This window comes from Rattus norvegicus, chromosome 9, assembly GCF_021556685.1.
Source record: "Rattus norvegicus strain SHRSP/BbbUtx chromosome 9, alternate assembly SHRSP_T2T, whole genome shotgun sequence".
NCBI classification, from domain to species: Eukaryota; Metazoa; Chordata; class Mammalia; order Rodentia; family Muridae; genus Rattus; species Rattus norvegicus.
Window position 1 is genome coordinate 80,160,117 of NC_141542.1, and position 22,695 is coordinate 80,182,811.

Genomic DNA, 22,695 nt, shown 5'->3' on the forward strand with positions numbered 1-22,695 from the left:
CAATTACCAGAGGCTTTCAATTAGAAAGGAAAAAAAAAATCTCTCAAGTTTGTAGAAAGCATCTTGGTACCTAGCTGGCAGAACCTAATTTGTGAGCAATTATGGCTTGATAAAAGTCTGCAAACATTTCTTTGAGCTGCTTAAGCTAAAAATAAATATTAAAAAACTCCTAATAAAAAATTGGCTGAAAAATTTTAAGGCGCATGTAAGGCATGTGTTTTGCTTGCATTACTGCTGCATTATTAAATATGAACCAATGCGGTGCAAATCAGCAATGACTCAAATATTTTTTCAATTAAAACCTCATTTGGTTTTCCTTATTTAAAAAACCACAGTATATTTTTTAATGGACCAAACGAATTACAGATTTTCATCAATAATCCTGACTTGTTGCGGAGGGCTATATAGTAAGCAATAGTTTATAATTATTTCATACGAATTATTAACAGAATAAGTTAAACTCTTCTCCTGGCTCAGAGTAGGACAAACTTTGGTTTCAGCCCCATAATAAGTTATCTGAGGATAATATAGCTCACTTCATGGAGTTGTGAGAAGTGGATATTTGTTGTGGGGGGAACATAGTTTCTCATAGATCCTGGGTGCCTAGTGAATGGAGCTTCGAGTTAATACGAGTAGTGTTGTTTTCTTTATGGCGCTGGGAACTCAAAATCTTCTGCTTACTAAGCAAGTACTCCATCACTGAGCTTCCTCCCCAGCCTTGTTCTGCCCTTCTTCTCTTACCAACACTGAACACAGACAGTCACCACCACCACCACCACCACCACCACCACCACCACCACCACCACCACCACCACCACCACCACCATTTGAGAACAGTTTTTGTCTCTTCTGGTTTCTGTGGCACAGTAATCCTTCTCTCTGCTATTCTAATTGTTTAATATCTGACCCCTTCGATCATGTTTGGGAATTTAGGTTCTGTCAAATGCTCTTATCCTGATGGAGAGCTTCCAGCTTCTAGCTCTAAGTCAGATCATGACTTAAGATCTCTGATCCCTAACTTTAGAGCTTTAGACTTCTGAGTTCCATACTGTGAACCTGATTTTGGGGGGGTACCGAATAGAAAGCTCACATTTGGTAACCCTAAATCACAGTTCAAAGTTACTGGACTGGTTCCAAAGTGTCTTTTGAAACCCATGTGTTGGATGGAGAGACGGCTCAGTGGTTATGAGCACTGGCTACTAGACCAGACGTCCTGAGTTCAATTCCCTGCAAGCATAAAATGATTCTCAACCATCTACCATGGGATCTGGTGCCCTCTTCTGTTTTGCAGGCATACATGTAAACAGAGTAATCATCTACATAAATAAATATTAAAAAAAAAGAAACCCATGTGTTAGGAACTGTTCTCAAATTCAAATGGTGGTGGAATTCAGATCCTCAGAAGGATCTAGGATTATGTGAAGAGGAACAAAACCATGATTTTTATTTTGTATTAAATATTCTTAATCTTTCTGAAAGATACAATCGCTGTAATAAGTATAATTGATAACAAATTTCAAACACATGGCATGAAAGAATCACCGGTTTAAACCATGTCTTTTTTTTCCCCTCATGGTTATAGGAAGAACAGTAGCCTTATACAGCGGTCCAGGGTGTGGTGTTCCTACAAGCGACTTAAGCAAATGTCACCTCTTCAACATATGTTAAATAAAGTGTCTGACTCCTTGATAAAAATCCAGACCCTTAGTGGGAGTTGCCGTCCAATGGTAGAGCACTTGCTCTACAGTGGTAGGGTACAATGTCTTGGATTGTGTCTCCTGCAAACAACAACTTCCCAGAATGAATGTCCCTAGACATTTTGTTCTGTTCTTGAAATTTACTTTGTGCAGGTCTTTAACTCTTGGGAGCAAGAGATCTTCCTACCCCAGCTTCCAAAGTGCTGTGATTATAGATGTACACTGCGGTTCCAGGTCCCCAGGTTGACATATAAAATTATTTTGATAAATTTTCTTAAATAATTAATTATACACAGCCATTGTCGTTTGGCATGTGTCCTTTTCCATTTTGACTCCTCTTTGGCTTTGGTTATGTAGAATAAAGGCCTGCTCTAGGAGTGGCATCCTCAGCACAAAACTTACTAAATGCAGGATAAATACGTCCTGTTACAGACAGTGCCACATGGTCTTGACTTGTGCTTGGCCTTGAGTTTAAAGTGAGAAAATTGTCCACATGAGACTAGTTTTTGGTCTAAACCCTCTCTAAATGGTAGAGGTTCATTTTTATGAAAGCAAAAGAACCACTTAGTAGCTGTAAAGATTGAATTAAAAGTTGACTTCGAGGGACAGAATTTCTGTGCGCTCATCTATTTTACTGCCTAGGTTTGCATTGTAAGGAAAGGAAAAAACCAAACAACAAACAAACAAAAACAAAATAACATCACCGCATCCAGCTTGGTGCAAACCAGTTTCTGACCTTTTGATTCACATTTCTAGCATCTCTCAGAGGTTTCTGTTTATATGAAATTTTTGACATTGAGTGTCCATTAGGACCTACAAGTGACTGGTCTAATTTTTCTCTCCCCCCCCCCCCAGTATAAGAAGCACCGCTCTTCTCACGCGCATACGAACAACTTCGCAAAGTCTGTGGTCAACCTTGTAGATTCTGTAAGTAGCCTGGGTTTCTTGAGACTTCTTTTCATTAATCCAAAAGGCATGGTTTATATCTCTTTCTCGATGTTCAGTGATCATGTTAGCTATTTCTTGGATAAAAGGAAAAAAAAATGTATTCATACGTTCCCCTGGCGAAGAAACTGCTGGATGGAGAGCTTCGTAAGAAAACACCATCAGCGCTTCAGAGTTCCTGGACTTCCCGAGAAGCTTCAGCGTTGTTTCTTTCTTCTAAGCATATTGACTTTCATTAATTATCAGTTTAATTCTAGGTATCTGTGGGGTGCAGTGGTATAATTCGATACATGTGTACGGTACCTAATGAGCAAATCAGAGTAGCGAGCGTCGTCACCTCCTTAAACAGTGAGAAATTTTTATTAACCCGCAGTAATTGTGTAGCATTGCCTCTGTTATTACCAGAGTCCGTGGGGGATAAAGTGCAACGGAGAAGGACCGTAAGGCCTGGAAATTATTCTCAGGAAATGAGACTTTATTAATAACTGCTTGAGCTTTTCCTAAATATTTTGCACAAGTAGAGAAGTCCTAATGGATTGAGACAGCGTGTGCTTAGGGGATTTGGATGGATGAAAATCTCAAGGCTGTGGTTTCATTGTCTTAGTTCTCCCACGGTGGAATGCTTCAGGCTTAATTTCTAGTATTCTAGGTGATAGAATTAGGTGTCATCGCCACACACAATAATTTGGAACAATGAAATTCTGCTTCCTTCAGAGGGGTCTGACCCTACATATCCTCGCTACTGACGTGTTTTTCCTCTCCTGCCACTTCATAAGTTCCAAAGAATGGTCGTTTAGATTTCCTGCCTTGGTTAGCAACCACCCAGGACTGAATTTCATACATTATATTCCAATAAATAATTCAATTTGAGTTGCATAAATTAATTTATATATTCTAATGTTAAGTGCTACTTTGTTAAGCTAAATATTTTTTTTAAATCTTGTGTTTATTGTATGGTCCCTCTTAACTGTGAAAAAAAATCTTTTTTTTTTTTTTTATAAATTGCCAAGCATCTAAACGCTACTCACTCTGAGGATCTGCCTTTTAAACAGCCCCAAACCACCCGTCATGTAAATATTCATAACATATTCTGTGCACCTAGCATATGTTATGTGCCTCATAGGCACAGCTGACAAAATTGTAATATGAGTTGATGTGCATAGAATATGTAATATAAAATTAAGGCTGAACCCCTGAGACTGGCTTACATCTGCCTTATTACTTTCCTTTAATTTCAGCTCTTGTCAATCTGCTCACAGGGAAGCTGTAACTGGCTATGGAAAAGAGAATCTTAAACACATCTTCGCTCATGCAAAAGCAATTTATCAGGCAGCGTCTCTGTGTTAGTCATCCTTTTGCATGATTGAATAAAATCATACTTTGCAAAATTTAATTTTTAGTTTATGTTATATTTATAAAATCCTGGAGCTGATCGTCCATTGCAGAAATATATTTACACTTAACTTTTTTTTTTTTTTGTGGGAAGCCATTATGGCTTCAATTTGATGCTAATTTCTTTATCGACTGTCTTCAAAGACCGTTCATTGGTTTCCATAGTTTAAAAGTGAGGCAACTTGGCAGCTCTCGTTGAAGTTGCTTGATTCTGTGAGTTATTTATTTGGCCCAAAGTAGCGAGAACAGAATAACAAGATATGTGTGAGTGATGTCACTCTGAAGTGAGAGTGAGATTGGTGACTCAGATCTGTCCCCCCAGCCCCCGCACTTGGCCTCAGCTCTGTGATTCTCTCTGAGAGTTATTATATTCTGTAGCAAGGCAGCTGTCCTGTTTGATGAACTGTCCCAAGCCTGCAGGCTATATTACACTTAGAGTCTCTGTGTCAGGCTCCGGCTTGTTGTCTCCTGTGGGGTTTGGAAAGGTTATTTTGCTGAACCCTGTTGACAGTGCAGGTCCTGACTTGAGAACCTTGACATCCCCACATTCTCATAATGTGCCGGGCCACTGAAAATGCTGAGATGGGGGTGGAAATAATCTTTAAGGAGAACAGAGAATACAGAGTTGTGTGTTTTTTTTCTTCTTTAATTTGGCTCTTGGAAAAGAGAAAGGAGAAGTAGATTCTGTATGATTAGCTAATTCTGACCCCATGTTCTCTCCCCTCCCCCACCTCCCTTCCGCTGACTGACTCACTGATTGTGCATGTTTGACCCAGTGTTTTCCTCCTGCACCTGTCCTGTTGTATACCCCCAGATTTACAAGGAACAGCTCAACACCAGGGTTGTCCTGGTGGCTGTAGAGACCTGGACCGAGAAGGATCAAATTGACATCACCATCAACCCCGTGCAGATGCTTCATGAGTTCTCCAAGTACCGGCAACGTATCAAACAGCATGCAGACGCGGTCCACCTTATCTCGTACGTGTTCCTTCAGGCTCTTATTGCGGTTTTGGCTTGACATTTATCTTTCTTCCACGATGATCGTATCAGTTAGCTTACACACTAGGGAGCAGAGTTGCTGTTGATACCATTCTCTGGTCATAGCGGTAGAATTCCAGGGGTAGGATGCTGTGGTTCCAGGGCCTCTGGCTCCTCTGTCCAAGCACAGAGCTATCCTTAAGGTCAAATCACAACCCAAGGTGCCCCTGGTACTGTTGCCTTCCCTACAGGCAGCAGCCTTGGAGAAAGGCAAGAGGGCGCTCCTTCTGTATGGTCAACATCTGTAGAACAGGTTTCTTGAAAGCTTGAGTTCATTTGCTTTGCACCAGTTGGCTAGATCATTGTCACATGACCACACCTAGCCATAGGAAGTCTAGAAAAGCACCTTTTTAGACAACCATTGAATGCAGGTGTGTTTCTTTCTGTCACTAAGGTAGATGGTCATTCTCTCTTTCCACTCTTCCTCTTTCCCCCTCATGGCCGGTTTCACATCTCCCACTGTGGTTTTGTCCTGCAGTCAAACCAAGCCAATACACTCCTTCCTTCTGTCTCACCTCTACACTTTACCCACCTCCTCTTTCAGCCTTTATCAATTTATAATAATCAGCCATAGATATTCTTTAGTAGAAAAAGAGTCAATGTGTTTATAACAGCATAGATGGAAATCTATTTAAATACAGGTTTGTTTTTTTAATTTCCTGTTAGGAGTGGCTCTTAGGGTGTCTGGCAAGGGAGAATTCATATGTTTCAGGAGTGTTTATTTGGTTTTCTGACACTATCTTGTTTTCTTAAGGCGTGTGACATTCCATTATAAGAGAAGCAGTCTGAGTTACTTCGGAGGTGTGTGTTCCCGCGTAAAAGGGGTTGGTGTGAATGAGGTAAGTTTCATAGTTTCTGTACCTAGAGTTCTGTCTTTGCAACTGACTTCATTCTTCATTAGGCCTCTGTGTATAAACCCTTCTCACACACATCTTCAGTGATGACATTGAGGATGTAGTGAGTGGCTTAGATCAGTAAATGGGGCCCAGAGTGACTCCCCAAGTTCACACTGACAGCTATGGATAACACCATGGTAGTTTTGCACTCTTACTACCTGAAAATCGGCTCAGAGATTTTTAGGTCTATAGCTGAGATGTTAAGTGTTTATAAACTTACCAATCTTTTTTCTTGTAACTCCTTTTTTCTTTTTAAGTTTTTGAACGCTTTCCTACATATACTAGAATTAGCTCATTTATATAAAAAAATTTACAGATTACGTCTTGTCTCTATATAAAATTTCATTTTCATATTTTTCCACCTTTGCTTGGTATGAATTAAAACAAGTGTTTTTATAGAATCATTGTTTGGGTACCTTTATCATGAAAAGTTTTAATTGAAAGAAGAACTCCAAAGCCTAGCCAACTATATCAGAATTCTGGGAGCACTGCAATAGGTCTTATTAGGCGGTCTTACTTGTTCAATAGGAGACCTTTCTTGGCATATTTGAATATGTTGAGTTGGAGCACAGTCTTGGTCACTTTGATTTCCTGTTTCCACGTGAAAACTTCCTGTTCTGAAAGATGCTTGAGGGGCTGCACAGTCTCAAGAGAGAATGATTTAAAGAGACCACGCCATCTTTAGACATTGTAAGGCTCTACTTAGGGACTTGAAATGATATTGATACCAATGAAGGAGTAATAACTGGTTTTGTTGAACTCTCTCAAATTTTTCACACACGTTTTCAACTCTGAAAAACCAGTACGGTCTTCCAATGGCAGTGGCACAAGTGTTATCGCAGAGCCTGGCTCAAAACCTTGGAATCCAGTGGGAACCTTCGAGCAGGAAGCCAAGTATGTACACTGACCTCTTACTCCAGTCCCCCGATGTTCTGTGTGTATAATGCACGCCCAATCACTGAGGATGCTTTATTTCTGTGTCACTGTGGTTTAATCACAGTGGATATCTCATGCCTTAAAAAATAATCTTGACCATCTTAAGATCAGTATTAGGCAATTGAGGGGAAGACATTTCTCTTTCAGAATCCATAAGCTCAGACCCGGTCAGCTCTTTCTTACATGGAGAACGTTGAGGTGAGGTGGGGTGACAGTGATACTGATATGTTCCCTGATTTAGCCATTTGAGCATAGACACAGAATGCCAGATACAGCTCTGTGGAGAGTTTATCACAGATGCAGTGCACTGGGAACGAGATCTACAGTACACAAGGAGCTCATATTTAAATGCTAACCACACTGATACGATCACATCCAGAAGGTGAGCCCCCGTCTCCCCTAGACAAAGTCTGCCACTGTCCCTTTAAGCTTGGGATGTGTGGGAGTGGGACACAGTTGTCCTCTGGTGCAGAGGTAGGTCCAGGGGGGAAGCTCATTTATGGCCCCTGACCCATGCAGCACCAAAGTAAGACAAGGAACTGTGTTCTAGTTGATTTGATGAGAAGAAGAAGGACTAACTTTTCAAGTGGATTGAGTACTGAGGGACCATCAGACATTTAGAAGCCCATGGAAATATCTGGTTCCTTTTAAAATCAGGGTAAAGTCCATATCTCATTTCTTTTAAAGTCAGGATAAAGTCTGACCCAAATTACAGTCCCCCTTGTGTGAGCACGGTAGTCAAATATAATCTTGGTACATTTTGTAGTATAAGGCAAAGCATCACAATGGGACCTTATGGAGAAAGAGAGCAGCATGTTCATCCATTGTTCATTTAATGAGAAAATTGCTGAAATGCTCACCCTCTCATTATCAGTGTGAGAGCTAGGAGTATAAAGCCTCTCTTCCCACCCAGGCTTTCCCAGAGAAGAAAAGAAAAATGCATTATCTCGCATGCTGTCCTCCGTGTGATTGACATGCAGTACTGTGGAGAAGTAGAACAACACCCGTATCCACGCTCCTGAGTCCCCTTCTGGTTCATTAGTGACCAAATCCACACCATCATGACAAGCCCCGAGCCACCCTCCACTAATCTCTATCAACTTCCATTTACTAAGACCTTGCTCAGACTATTTGCTTTCTCAAGGAAGCGGCCACCCCACTTTAAAGTTTCAGAAGCTGACCCAGATAGCTCAGAATCAGGAAGGAGAACATTGGCTTCCATGACTTAGTTGAGAGTCCTGGAGGCCAGTGCTGGGGTCAGCTGAGATGTTATTGGATTGAATGGTGCAGTAGGATAGAATGAGATTGGTCCAAGTCTCTGGCTGATCCTGGCACTGACTCCAGCAAATTGAATTTCATTCTTTAGCTGCCCTGTGTCTGAAGGACTTTGGTGACATTGTGTGGTATTCATACAAATCATCTGGGAATGCCACCTATCTGTGAACCCTAAAGCCATGCTGGGAAATAGAGAGACACCACTTCCATTTTAAAGCAGACACCCCCACCACACCCCCTGCCCCAAAAGCTGAGTATCTTCTCTATAGGACTCTATCCTAGATTAAAACGTAGACTAGAATTCAGCCTTTTGTTTCTAGCCAATGAATGGTACCACTAACTAAACATTGGGTTTTGGAAATCTAATCCAGGTATCTGAGTAAAAAAAATGAAGAGAGGCCCAAGGTTTAATTTTTTCCCCCTCAGGAAGCAATCTATTCTCCAGGCATAAGGACCCATTGACCTAAACGAAATAGAGGGGTCTTGATACTCTGTATTGAGGAAGTTTTTCAGGAGCTCGTGCAAACTGAAGCTGTGACTTTGTCTCCCTTCCTCCTTTGTTGTTCTCGTTTCATTGGGCTAGAATGTGAATGCATAGAGTCCTGGGGCGGCTGCATCATGGAAGAAACAGGGTAAGTCTGCATCACTCTCGCATGTGATGTATGCCCGTTGTAAAAATTGCCGCATATATAATCATTAGAGATACAGTCTCTCAGGTACTGGTCTTTTAGGCTAGGCACTTAGTATAAATTCAATAATTAATTGTCTGATATTTTAAAACTGACAGTGCTAATTCACTTTGTGTTTTAATTTTTAATCTAAGGTTGGGGAGAAAAGTGAAATGTATTAGCTACTTCTGTTTATTAACCCTTACAGGAATCACATGACTAAAAGCTTCTGCATTTAGTGGAGGCATTAATCTTTTAATATATTTAGAATAAAAGCAGATGGTCTACCTGAAGCAGCCAGTGAAAATCAATTCAGTCATCCATTTACATTTTTAGGAACTTATAAATACACATTTATGGTAATAAATTTGTAGTATACTGTCTGTAGCGTCAACAGAGCTTTTTTTTTTTAATTAATTCAGAGTTCTAGTGCCTAAACAAAAGAGTAGCCGAGTGGTAGACAGTCAACATTACTTCACTTGTCTTTCCTTGGTGGGCACTTGTGCAGCCAGCCCAGCTGTTCCATAGCACTAGAGGCCTGAATCCTGGTACCACTGTTATGTCCACGAGATTCCTACACTACGTAGGCCATTGCCAGTAGGCATCCTAGGCTACAACCCACTTGTAGTCATGGTGAGAGTTTTCTTTCTTACTGTCTTAGCTCAGGCCAGAGAGCTGCACACTGAGAATTTCTGGTCTTAACCATTGTTCTGCACTGACGTCAATGAAACCATCTCCTTCCCTGGGGACCTTTGTTTCTTCTTCCATGGAGAAGAGGAAGTTTGTGCAGTTAGTTGTTACCCCCTGTGACGCCAGAGAGCATTCCTAGAAATGCAGTCTAAATGCTTGCCTTTCCTGGCCACATTGTTTGTGCTCCAGAGTTGAGTCCTTTATGATGATGCAGGCTTACTACTAAGCCATAGCAGAGTGCCATTTATATATTACTTTTGTATGGTGATACTATTGCCTTTTATACTGTCAATTTCTAAGTGAGTTTTGGATTGAATACTCATAGGATGTAATAAACTATTTGAAGTTAATGTCTATTTTCTCAGAGATGTATTTGGTATACTTCTTGTAAGATATTACTGTCAGTAGAGGTGAGTTTTAATTCTACATGTACCTCATACATAAAACTATTCTATTATATCCTAGAATGGTCTATTACAGACATTCCCAAGGAACCAGTGTGTATGATTTAGCTTAACCTTGACGTGTGTATGCTATTCCCCCGTGTGCCGGCATAGGGGTCTTAATTTGATTGAATAAATCACAGAGAGGTTCATTTTTTATTCATGCTAAATCATGAATATTGCTCAATAATTGTATTTGAAATGAAGAATAAAAAGTCATTGCTCACGGGAGCATTCCTTAATTCTTTTTCGCTGTGGGCATACACACTAATTACATATGCACGTATGATCCGGCATGATCCCACGCATCCTTCAGGGTTTATTCATTTACTTACATTGTGAATTGTTGAAGCCTGGGTAACACTGTCTGTAATAAATTGACCTTCTAGACTCTTCTCTGAAAAACAAGATCTAGTAGGCTGCTGGACCCCTTTCTTCAGAACAGAGTAAGAGAAAGTAAGGTTGCCTCTACTGAGACATAATAAATAAAAATAATCAAACTTTAATACCTAGCCTTGATTAAGATCTTGTAATAAGCCTTCCAAGCGCAGTGTTTCTGTCAGGATGGTTGGTAGCTTGGGAGTGACCAAGCTCCTAGTCCTGTGATGGTTTTTATTTTCCTCTCTTCTATGTACTCCACCCCATAAATGTAGCCATTTGCACCCAATACAAATATTGCTAAGTATTTGTATTGATCCTTCTATATCCAGAATGAACTTTTGGTCGTTTTTTATTTTCTTCTCTGATGATTGCTTTTGTGAAATTCTCTACATAATTGGTTCCTTGTTTCTTCAGGGTGTCCCACTCTCGAAAGTTCTCAAAGTGCAGCATTTTGGAGTACAGAGACTTTTTACAGAGAGGAGGCGGAGCGTGTCTTTTCAATAGGCCGACTAAGGTTAGTGACTTAATTTTCCAGTAGTAAGAATGAGCCAAACATCAGAGACTTCTCGGAAAGCAGGTCTTCTGTCACACCGTTTAATGCGGTGCTACAAGCAATCTCCCTTTCCCAGCTTCCCAGACGCTGTAAGTTCAGGTAGGAGCCACTAAACGTGACTGATCAGGGTTCAGTTATGGAGAGCCTCTGCATGCTCAAGACTGAGCAAAGATCAGATTGGGGGGTCAGTGTTCAGTGCTCGCTTGCAGTAACCCAAAATGCAAAAATTCTCCAGAATTTTATGTTGGTGTTTTCACCTTTCTGCTAAGACGTAGGGAGTCAGAATGGAAAGAATTTTTGCTAACAATCTCATTTAACCTTGACATTCCTTCTGGAGACTTAGTTTTCTTCTCCTGAGAGTGTCACTACTGTCCAGCTCTAACTCCTCCACTTTCTGGGGTGATCTGGTCCCAGGCAGAAAGCATTACTGACGTCAGCCAAGCAAAAAGCGGTCTTGGTCTAACATTTGCAGGTTCCATAAATACCTCAAGTATTTCTACTACATACTTCCCTTCCCCTGGAAGCCCACGCTGCCATTAGTGGTTCATAGGAGTATGTATAAACAAAATTGCAATTCCTCAGGCACAAATATGAAGAAAATTATACATTTCCAGAAGAGGTTTTTAGGAGTTTTCAGAAAACATATTTGACAGTAAAACAAGATTTTGAAAATCTTCATTTGGCCCTCATGATATAAATATTTATTTCTTGCTGTAGAAGCATGAAATTGTTTGATTATAAGATGTGCTCCAGTCCCCTTGACATGGAGCACAACCAATCATCAGACCTTCCTAAAGTTCAGCAGAGGCAGCATTCTCAAGCTGACAGGCTGATGCTTTTGCAGAAGGCTCTGTGTCTTTATAGGAGCACGCTTGGAAATGAAGCAGGCCAGCAGTGGAAAGACAGAACTGGCACTATTAGAATAACACCTCACGTGTCAGATAGAGTTCATTTGTATAGAAAATGTTCGATACTCTGCAAATTTAAAGAGTGGCAATATTGTGTTGACCTTCTCTTTAAAAAAAATCAGTCACCAAGGCAAACAACGGATAGACTAATTTATTCCATACTCACAAAAGAGTGCTACAGCTGGTGTCGGAATGGAAGCTTGGAACCTGACATCCCTGAGAAATCTCAGTAGAGCGAAAGCTCTGTAAATCTCAAGAGAACTGAGTTTTTCAAAGTGACTTTGCACCATTAAAATAGGCTGCTGGTCTTTCCTGGCAGTGACCGCTGGGCAGAGAAAGCAGGAGCCTTCGAGGCATCTGAAATGAGTGAGGTCATGAGTGAGGTCTGTAATGAACTCCTGTGAACTTCTGGCAGTTTTGAATTACACGGTGCATGGCTAGTGTTACCTAGCCTTGCAGCTGGCAGCTAGTTGTAAGCACTGTGCTTGAGGAGACAACTCCAGCTTGTTTGGAGAGGTTAAGGTCTCTGGGATATACACAAAGATCCATTGTTACATTTCTCAGATTTCCTGGAAGCAGGAAGAAAATTATCCCGGTAACCTGGGAATTTCACACACACACACAAAAAAACACTATGTTTACATATTCAATTTCAGAAGTTAGATGTAGGATAATTTCTCCTTTTAAACTACAAATTACAATGATCAAAAAAGAATCCAGTAGTGAATCCCAGTAGAGTAGTTTGTATGTATATGCCAAAGAACTAAGTTTTTATCCCTCGTGTCTTAGTCAGTGAATAGATGCATAGGCATGTGTTGCTTGTTATTTTCAGTTTATATGCGTATTTTCCTCTGCTTCAGAAATCTTCCCAGCTGCTGTGATGTACATCTGGTTTGAGATAGTGACCAGTTTCAGGAAGGGGGAAGAACCCAAGAACTAAAGGATGGGAAGCCTGGTACCAAGCATTGGTCATTTTTCCACTGTCCTGCCTGCCAATCAAAGTAGCTCAGAGATTAGCACTGCTGACTACCAACTCGGCTGGAACATTTCCTTACTTCTTATAATAGTTCCTTCCTGGAAGTAGTAGAACCAGGTCTTCCTTGTGTAGACTCAGTGGAAGATGAGTGCACGTGGCTGCTGGGGGCGAGCTCTTTCCCTCATGTTCATGGCTCTGAGCATTTGTGTTGAGGGGTACTGTTCCAGACTCCCCTCCTCTTACCACATACACCCAGAAGTGATGATCATACCAGGGAGATCCTGTTCCAGCCAATAGGATATAGACACGTTTGCCATGAGTAAAATATTTTTTATCCAGAAACAAGTTCATGGCACCACTGGGGGGAATATTCTAGAAACTTCCTCTGCTATGAGTCCAGCAACAACTGAGAGATTTTTATTGGTTCACACGTCTGTCTATACGTTAACTTAACATACTTATTTTTTTTCTTTATGAAACTAAATTGGGTATTAAGAGATTGGGTATTTGCACATAGTTAATTTATTGAAATGTATAAGTTACTGAATTAATTGTATGTCTACTCACAGATAATTCAAGAAATGCAGTGATGGGACTTTGAGCCAGACATTGCAGATTTCTTTTTAACGAGTGTGATGGATTCGAATCTCTGACAACATTGTTCTAAGCTTATTGGCATTTCCTTAGTTGTACATCTCACATTTGGTTTTGACTGAACATATTTATCTTTCTGACAGTTTGAATGTCTTCTTGGCTGCCTTTAGTCAAGTCAGCAAATTAGATATCTATGAGTCTTATCAGGAATACATCTTAGCTCCATTAGAAAACACGGAAAGCGGAAAGTGATCTATTTCTCTTGACAGATTAGCTTTATAGTCACTGATGCTAGAGGTTGTCTCTCAAGACCCCACCAAGGAAATCCCCAGAGAGACCACCTTTTTTCTAACATAATTTTACGAGTGTTATTAATAAGCAAATAGCATTTCGCTTATTATGTATATAGCATGCGTAAAATGCATAGTAGTAAATGAGAGGCTGGAAGGGTGGCTCAGCGGTTAAGAGAACTTGCTGTCTTTTCAGAAGACTGGAGTTTGGTTCTCTGCACTGACACTAGGCAGCCTATAACCATTTGTAACTCTGGCTCCAGGCGATCCAATGTTCTTTTCTGCCCTCTGCAGCTACCCACATGCATGTGTGCAGACACTTACATAGCTGTACACAGAACGCATAAGTAAAAATGAATATAAGGTAATACTAAATCCTAGAAGAATCATATGGTACAGTGTTTATGGCCAGCTTGCTGTGTGGATTTTCTACAATAAATTCAAATGCGTTTCTTTGCTTTCTCCAATTTCTTTCAGCTGTTTGAGCCCACGGAATGTGGAAACGGATATGTGGAAGCCGGGGAGGAATGCGATTGTGGTTTCCATGTGGTAGGTATAAGAAACTGTCTCTACTCTTAGCTCGGTTCAGCTCTGAGCTAAGAAGAACAACCGTAGAGGAGCAGGTATCATTCATTGTAGGGTCACTGCCTTCGTTTTGTTTTTTTTTTTTTCTGACTGCTATGATCAATGCTTTGTCCCAGCTCAGACACGTAAGGATTAGTCATGTTGTTGTTGCGGCTGTGTTGAAAAGCTTAATGGATTGTTCTAATCAAATTCCTGACCTTTAAAAAGTTAATTCAGAGCTCATATCCATCTCAGGCACCTTGTACAGAATCATGAGCATTTTCCCGTGCTGCATTTATTTCCTTTTCCTTTATGAAACAAAACCTGGATATTAAGAACATGATATGGTCACCGAGGCACGTATAGGGTGCCCATTAATGAATAATCATACTCTTGGGAGATCACTCTGCTGAAAAACGTGGCAGGAGTCTGTTACCATTTAAAGTGATTGATTTCTCTAAAATGTTAACGTACTGTTTATAGAACTCTTGTCATCTGATGCATAAACTGCACATGGAGGGAATATGGGACAGGCAGTGGTGTGTTCCTGGTTTACTCAAAGGACTGTTTTCTCTAGGAATGCTACGGAGTTTGCTGTAAGAAATGCTCTCTCTCCAACGGGGCCCACTGCAGTGACGGCCCCTGTTGTAACAACACCTCGTGTCTTGTGAGTCCCCTGGAAGTCTCATCTTTCTTCCTGTTCCTTGACAAGTTAGCCAAGCGTCTCAGTATGTCTGTTGAGCTTTTGAGTGACTGGAGACACATTTATGCATGTTAGCTCAGCGATACTGGTCATTTTATCAAGCTTCTGTGGACCACAGCAAGTGTCTCTTCTGTTATTCCCCATCTACTTTCCTATCCTCCCAGGCTTCCTCTAGAGGGTGTATCCACCCCTACAGCCTCCAAACTAAACAAGTTACCCTATCAACAGACGAACAGATAATATCATAGGACAGAAGAGGAACAATTCTGTTGGTCTTTTAAATTGCACAACCTATTGGCAACATTCATTTTTTAAAAAAACTTACCCTAATTTGTTTTAGGTATATAGTATTAAAAACTAGTGCTTATATCTTCCACTCGGCCTTTTTTGAATCTTATAAAGTCAAGAAAGCCAGGTGAGGAAATACTTACATATGGTCACATGTGTACATGTGTGTGTGTGTGCATGTGTGTGTGTGTGAGTGTGTGTGTGTGTGTGTGTGTGTGTGTGTGTGTGTGTGTGTAGGGTCTTCTACTTTCAGTGACTGACAGTTCTTTTACAAAAGTCATTTTAATATCCCTTTTTCTCATGTCAGATCCATGACATTTTGAATAACTATAAAAACTACATGATTTTATTGCATTTTTCAATATCAAGGGAGATTCTACATCATGATATTCTAAGAGATTTCAGCTTAATTTGTGCTCGCTTTATATTGCCTACCAAATGATAAATTGCCTGAGGCTAATGAGACTTCATACTTTGCCCATCCTGTGCCAGACAAACCAAATGTTTTGTTCATCATAGGCAGTCATGGGTGTCTCTAAAGGTGATTTATATGAATTCATTGTGATTCTGTTGTGTGTATTTATCTAAAGCAAGATTAATACTCAATCTAATGGACAAATTAGCTATAATTGGACACACACACACACGTATGTATGTATATTAACATATATAAAATTTGTCCTTCAGAGAGGTCTTAAATGTTTAATGACAATTTTTGTTCCTTCGTGTTAAGCTAAACGAGTGTTTCTTCTTTACATAAATCTCATCACATCATTTTTGTACCTCAGTGTGTGGAGACAGTGGATTTTACAGTCTGCACACTTAGCGCCTGTTTGATGCTCACCTCAGTGTAGGGTGAGCTTCTGAGCCTCATTTCTAGCCTGCAAAGGTTTTACACATTGTGGAGTGGGTGGGTGAGGACTGTGATAAAGCACAGACTTTGTTGGTGGACACAGGAATGGCAGCTTTGTTGAATACAGTGAATGCTACCTCCTAATGCTGTGCTTTGATTTGTAGTTTCAGTCACGAGGGTACGAATGTCGGGATGCCGTGAACAGCTGTGATATAACCGAGTACTGCACCGGAGACTCTGGCCAGGTCTGGAAAACCACGTTTTATCTTTTATATTGTGCAAGACATGTTTTAAATCCGTCAATGAAGACTGCGATTGCAGACCTGTTTTGGTTTCATTATTCTAGATTTGTTTCCTAGATATTCTGGCTCTCTACCAAACTATTATTTAAGGAAGTTTGGTGTTATATTTTGGGATTTTCATCTTTCTCTTTTTTTCTAAATCCCCCTTTCATAAATATCTTTAGATAATTTATCCTCAATTCATAAGTTTGGCTCCTTTGGTTCTCACATTTTGCATGCTGTTTTCAAACATTTCGAACAATTTTTTAAAAAACAAATTTTGGAAGGCAGCTGATGTAGGAGACTGGGAGCAAGCAGAAGCACTGTGGCTGGGAGCCGAAGGCCACCATTCTGTCTCTGCCACTGCCGCTGTCCCCATGCAGAGGTCTGCTTCTCACCTAGGTGCTTTGGCATGATTTTGGTCCATTAAAATGATTATAATGCTGTAATTAATACTGACTTCTTGACTCCCTATTTGTATAATTTTTGTGCCTTTTATTTATAACATGTTATTTTACGGCCCTATTTGCCACTCAAATGAACATCTGTTGAGTGACTTGCCAAGTGCTGCTGTAAATGCCCGGATGTCGACGTGAACGACTGTGGAATTCTTCCTTTAGTGAAACCTAGGTTCTGTTGTGTGTAGAGAGACAAATAAGTTAAATATATATAAATATGTATTTATATATACTATATAAAATATGTATTTATATACACGATATAAAAATATGTATGTGTGTATATATAAATATATATATGTATATATCCACACATACACATAAGTATGTATGTATCTGTATAAATATAAGTATATATCATATATCATACTGCAAATGATAAAGTAAGGTCCTATGGAAAGAAGAGTATGGTGGGATATTAGATTGGGATAGTAGCTATGGAAGGAGTTAGTTTATAAACAGCAAGGGTAGAGGCACGGTTTCTTCAGGATGTGGAATGGAGGACAGTAGAAAAGTTTCAAAGGGTGTCAGGGTTCTGGCAGGGGGACCTGTATGCCATGGTAAGGATTGGGATTTCATTTGACTTTTTCTTTCTTTCCGCTATGTCTTTAGAAGATTTTCCTGTGCTAATATCTTGTTTTATGGTGGTATGATGCAAAATCATCAGTGGACTTTTACCCAGAGATCACCCATTAGATTTCAGTAACTTTTCATTGTTTTATCATTATAGAACTAAAGACTTTCATGCGTTTGGAGGAATATCTCTCCTGCAGGGTTATCTCTGTAGGCTACATTCCCAGGATTGGAGTTGCCAATCGCAAGGTAGACTGCTGTCCACTGGGGTTACGATGAACATGGTGCAGTTTCAAGGCAAAAGGTCATGCAATAAAACCGAAACTGACCAGCTTAACTTAATACAAGGGCCATGTGTGCCTCCTAAGAGATCCTGGCTAAAACTGTAGCAGTTACAATTGATTGCAACTTGGCTTCCTTGCCAAGGCAAGCCCCTCCACAGGAGACAGCCTGAAGAAGCAGTGGACAGTGCTTGCTTCCCACCCACACTAGACTTTCCGGCTCAGGATACCTAATTATTCTTCACCAGTCAGTACAGTAATGCGAGAGCAGAGTGCTTGGCATTGTACTGAGTTGCTGGAAGGGAACACGAGAGGAGAGAAAGAAAAGACGTTAATTAACCTTTAGAAAGGTCTTTGTGTTCTTCTCCATGGCTTTGTTAATGATCTAGCACATGGAAATACATCCTGCCTTTATTTATATGCGTGTCACTCTTGCACATGTGTTCCTCATAGTTAAGTATGTAAACAGACTCCTCTGTAATTTTTCTGTACAGTGTAATGACAGAGTACAAGAGTTGTGGAGTCTGTCTTTCACAAGTGTAACAATTCTGATATACCATTTGACTGTTACTTTTATAGGATAGTATTTTTTTTTATAACTGCAATATATGTTCTTGGCTCTCATATTCCGCCTCTTTTTTTTTTTTTTAGAAATAATAGGTTTTATTTCAAATTTTAATTCCTGAATTGCTTTGTAGTCTGGTGGAAATAAGTCCTTTAAAGTAGGAATGTTGAGACTGGAGAGAAAGCTAAGTGGATACAGTGCTTGCTACGAGAGACTTAGGACCTGAGTTTGGATCCCCAACATCCCCATGAAAGCCAGATGTGGTGGCAGCACACGTCTGTAATGTAAGCGTGGGAGGCTGAGACAGGAGAATCCCTGGGCAATTAGTCTAGCTGATTGGTGATTTCTGGTTCAGTGAGAGACCTGTCTCAAAACAAGAGGTATGGAGAGTAAAAAGAAGATAAGCAATATCTGATATCCATAGGCACACATGGATCATACCAGTGTATACATACATATATACCCACATACACCACTCACACGCACATGCACTCACATACTATATATGTATATATACTATATATGATATATATATATGTATATATATATATAAAGAGAGAGAGAGGGAGGGAGAGAGAAAAACAGAGACAGAGACAGAGAGAGGGAGAGATAGAGAAAAGTAAAATTTAGTTATGGGGCTCTTTCCTTAACCTATTTTATTGTCTAAGAAATGCAATTGTTTTTCTTTTTACGCCATGTGTCTTTGGTGAAAATTGTTTTGTGGCACACTCAGTGGCACATTAGAATAGGATGTTATCTTATTTTTATTTCATGTTTTAATTAATTTTGATATTAGTATTCTCATATAAAAGTTCCGATATCTCTGAACTTCTTTTTCTTTTTTAAACACAACAAAATAAAATATAGTAAGATGAAACAAAAACCATCAGATTGAAGTTGGGCAAGATAAGCCAACAGGAAAATAAAAGAGCCCTGAGAGAAGGGACGAGAATCACTCACTCACACATTCGGGGTCTTGTGCGGTGAAAGCGATAGCGTTTCCACAGAGGCTCTGCTGCAGACCCCTCCAGACCCTGCAGTCGAGGCTCCAGTCTCTGAGCTCATGTGAGCTTTGTTCAGTTGTCATACAGGGTCCTGTTCTCCTGGTGTCCTTCGGTGCTTCTGTCTCCCCCAACCCTCACCGCTGTCTCTTTCACCTCCTCTTCCACAGGGTTCCCTGAGCTCTGAGGGGACGGATTTGATGGAGACATCTCATTTAGAGCCATGTTGGATTTTTTTTTTCATTGCACAGTTTATGACAGACTAATCAATACTCAAGCAACTGAAAGAAATCCATAGCAAACAGTGAGGTGACATAGTAAAGATATTTGAAAGCTGTGATAATGGCCTCTGTGAGCTCTAGAAATTAATGAGGGATTCCACAACTTCAGATAGGCACCACTGAAACTGCTTCAGCTGAATCTTCCTGCACAGCATCCCTGGTGAACCCGGGAGCAGCGGGTTCAGAAATTCTGGAGCATTGCTTCACAGAGAATGCCCAGACTCGTTCCTGTTCTGAATATCCTTAGAGGATGTTAAGAACCTCTGGGTGATTTCCCAGTTAAACATTTCAGAGATCAGCAACTGGACTCATTTGTCTGTCTGTCTGTCTGTCTGTCTGTCTGTCTGTCTGTCTGTCTATCTGTCTGTCGGTCTGTCTGTTTTTGAGGCATGGTCTTACTCTGCAGCCCAGCCTGGCTATAACCCTTCCACCACAGCCTCCCGACTGTTAGGATTCCAAGTGTCTCCATTTCTTTTCCATAGCTGTGACAAATGCTCTAACTCAAACAACTTATAAAAGGCCTGAATAGGTTTACCGACTGGGGACCAAAGTATTCAAATATATGCGCCCACAGGGGACATTCACATTCAGATCAGCACAGCAGGTGTGCACGGCCACATCTGTCTAACAACTGGCTTTTCTTAGGCTAAGCTAAAGCCAGATTGATTAGAAAGCAAGACACATGTACCTGTGACAGTTTATAATGAGGGCTGTGTGTGTGTGTGTGTGTGTGTGTGTGTGTGAGAGAGAGAGAGAGAGAGAGAGAGAGAGAGAGAGAGAGAGAGAGAGAGAGAAGCGTTCTCCCTTTTTTCCTCTTCTCAAGACATCACAAAGTGACTTGCTTCTTCTAGGAGCGCCCCACCCCCATTTCTGTTTACTCTGGTTGTACTGGTTTTAGGGTAAGTGAATAATTTATGATAGTTGATTAATGAGATAATGACTGCATTCCGAGGGACTCCAGAAAGATGGACGAGGCCGCGGGGATCTCTTCTGTGTGGTTTGTTTGCTGTCAGTTGTTGCATCCCCGGGATACACAGGACCAGGTAGTGAAAGGCTGCGGTGAATCTGAAAGGGGCTCCAGCCTTTAGGAAGATGCAGAAGGGACATTTTCTTGCTGCATCTTGTAGTGTGTCGCTGCTCCTGAGGAAAGCCGCATGTATCCTTCGTCTTTCTTGTGATGAGCTCAATAAGCGGTCTTCGTGCAGCATAAAATAACTTCATTTTACCAGTATGGGTGATCCATTCATTTTCTGAGTCAGCTAGTAGTAATTGAACACCCACCACATCCTGGTGTTGTTTTGTGCAGCAGGAAGCCAAACAGAAAACCCTGCCTGCCTGGAGCTCACGTAATTGTGGAGACAGAGGCAAACAAACTAGGGAAATATATGGATTGTCAGGTGGTTGTAAGTGTGGTGGAAAAGGACAGTGTAAGAAATGGAGAACAGAGGATGCTGGAGTGGGGGGAGCTGCCTCTCTAAAGAACATGGTTACAGAAGGTTTGAGAGGGAGAGAGTTGAGCAAAATCCCTATAGAGAAGATGGGATGAGGCCGCAGGAAGCAGCAGTGGGCTGGCAGCGTGCCTGGCATCTTTTAGGGAATCACATCAGCCACCAAGAGAGCTGGAAATGAGGCCAGGGAGATGATGGGTGTGGGTGGAGAAGCAGCTCACATGTGACTTGGAAGGCTGTTCAGAATTTTTGGGCAGAGGACCAACGCGATCTGGTGTTCGTGTTTGACGGACCTCTCTGGGAACAGTACAGGAACCAGGGTGGAAGCAGGGAAGTTTGGGTCAGAAATTACAATCCCGGTTATAATGTTGGCAGCCTAGACCTGGGATTTAAACGGTAGAAGCTGAGGAGAAGAGTTGACATTTTGAAGTGAATTTGAGGATTTGCAGTCACACTGGATGGCATGTGTGAGGACAAAAAGACAAAGAGGAGACACAGACGATGAAGAATGAGGCTCTGGTTTGGGACCTGAGATGTTGTTGGGTTGAAAAAACATTTGCTGAGAAAACGGGGAATCTGAGGGACCTCGGTGAATTTCCCATGGATATTTTTCTTTCATAATTGCTTTCGACCTTGTGGTCCCCAACCTTTCCCCAACTCTTAAATGTTTAAAAAGTGTAACTGGAGTTATTCTGGGGGAAATGAAGTGTACTTTAAAATGGTGCCACAGATAACCATCTACGCTGCTAAAACAGCAGCGGCGGTGGCGGCGGCAGCAGCAACAAGCTCTACTTCCACAGATTATTCTAGCAACAAGTCTGCTTTGAGAGGTCAGAGTGATACTGCACTTACACTGATTACATTGTGCTTCAAGACCATTTCTTTTGCTTTTGCAAAAATGTCCCATAGGCACATGTCACAATGTCACATGCAGATTTGACATTTACAAGGAGCCACGCAAGGTCTTGCAAATTAGTTCTTAATGTGTCCACTCCCCCGCAGCAAGCCAATTCATTCTCCTCGCTGCCCATTTTAGTCCCTTCTGCTTGTAGCTACTTGACAAGTGAACATTATTTGTTATCCAGCCCATCTCCAAGCAAACAGAAAAACACGAAAAGAGTTAGCTGCATTAGACTTTATTCATTAATGATAGAATTAAATTAAATCATCCATTAATGGCATTAAATGTGTTTTTCTAAATGTTCCTAATTGAACATTTACTTTCCCTCTTGTTTTATTTCATTAAACACACTTTCTGAATTTATTTTGTATACATCAGTATGTCAACTAAAAAGATAATATTTTTCAGTGCCCGCCGAATCTGCATAAACAAGATGGCTACGCCTGCAATCAAAATCAGGTATGCTGGGCTATAAGATTTCAGTGTAATTTAGAAAGGATTAGTGTCATTTCCCCCTCCCTACTTTTGATGAATGTAACTCGGAAAGAAAGTTTACCCAAGTAAATTGCAGAGGCTGCTGGTTTACATCAGCTTTGCTTCCTTCCAAATGTTACATATGTTTAACCAGTGACAGATTGTTCAGATTGAAGGGAAAGGGAAAGAATGCAGTGGCTAAGGAAGCTAGGAGTCTCATTTGCTCAGTTGTAACCGTCCTTAAATAATTTCAGCCTGTCTACTCAATTAAAAAAAAGACAATAGTTTATGAGCCTTTTCCCAAGTCAGTATTAATACCCCCAACATTCACATATAAGAGTA

General features: G+C 40.8%; 1 protein-coding gene across 3 annotated transcripts in view; it reads left to right on the top strand.

The window, feature by feature from the left end:
- The window catches only part of Adam23 (ADAM metallopeptidase domain 23), a 146,964-nt gene that overhangs the window by 90,277 nt on the left and 33,992 nt on the right, over positions 1 to 22,695 (top strand). For all 3 annotated transcript variants that reach the window (NM_001029899.3, NM_001393708.2, XM_087565319.1), the window contains 10 exon segments: positions 2,553 to 2,624; positions 4,849 to 5,012; positions 5,827 to 5,911; positions 6,772 to 6,862; positions 8,763 to 8,811; positions 10,776 to 10,875; positions 14,160 to 14,231; positions 14,824 to 14,913; positions 16,255 to 16,335; positions 22,288 to 22,338. In NM_001029899.3, the coding sequence (NP_001025070.3) occupies positions 2,553 to 2,624; positions 4,849 to 5,012; positions 5,827 to 5,911; positions 6,772 to 6,862; positions 8,763 to 8,811; positions 10,776 to 10,875; positions 14,160 to 14,231; positions 14,824 to 14,913; positions 16,255 to 16,335; positions 22,288 to 22,338 (855 nt within the window).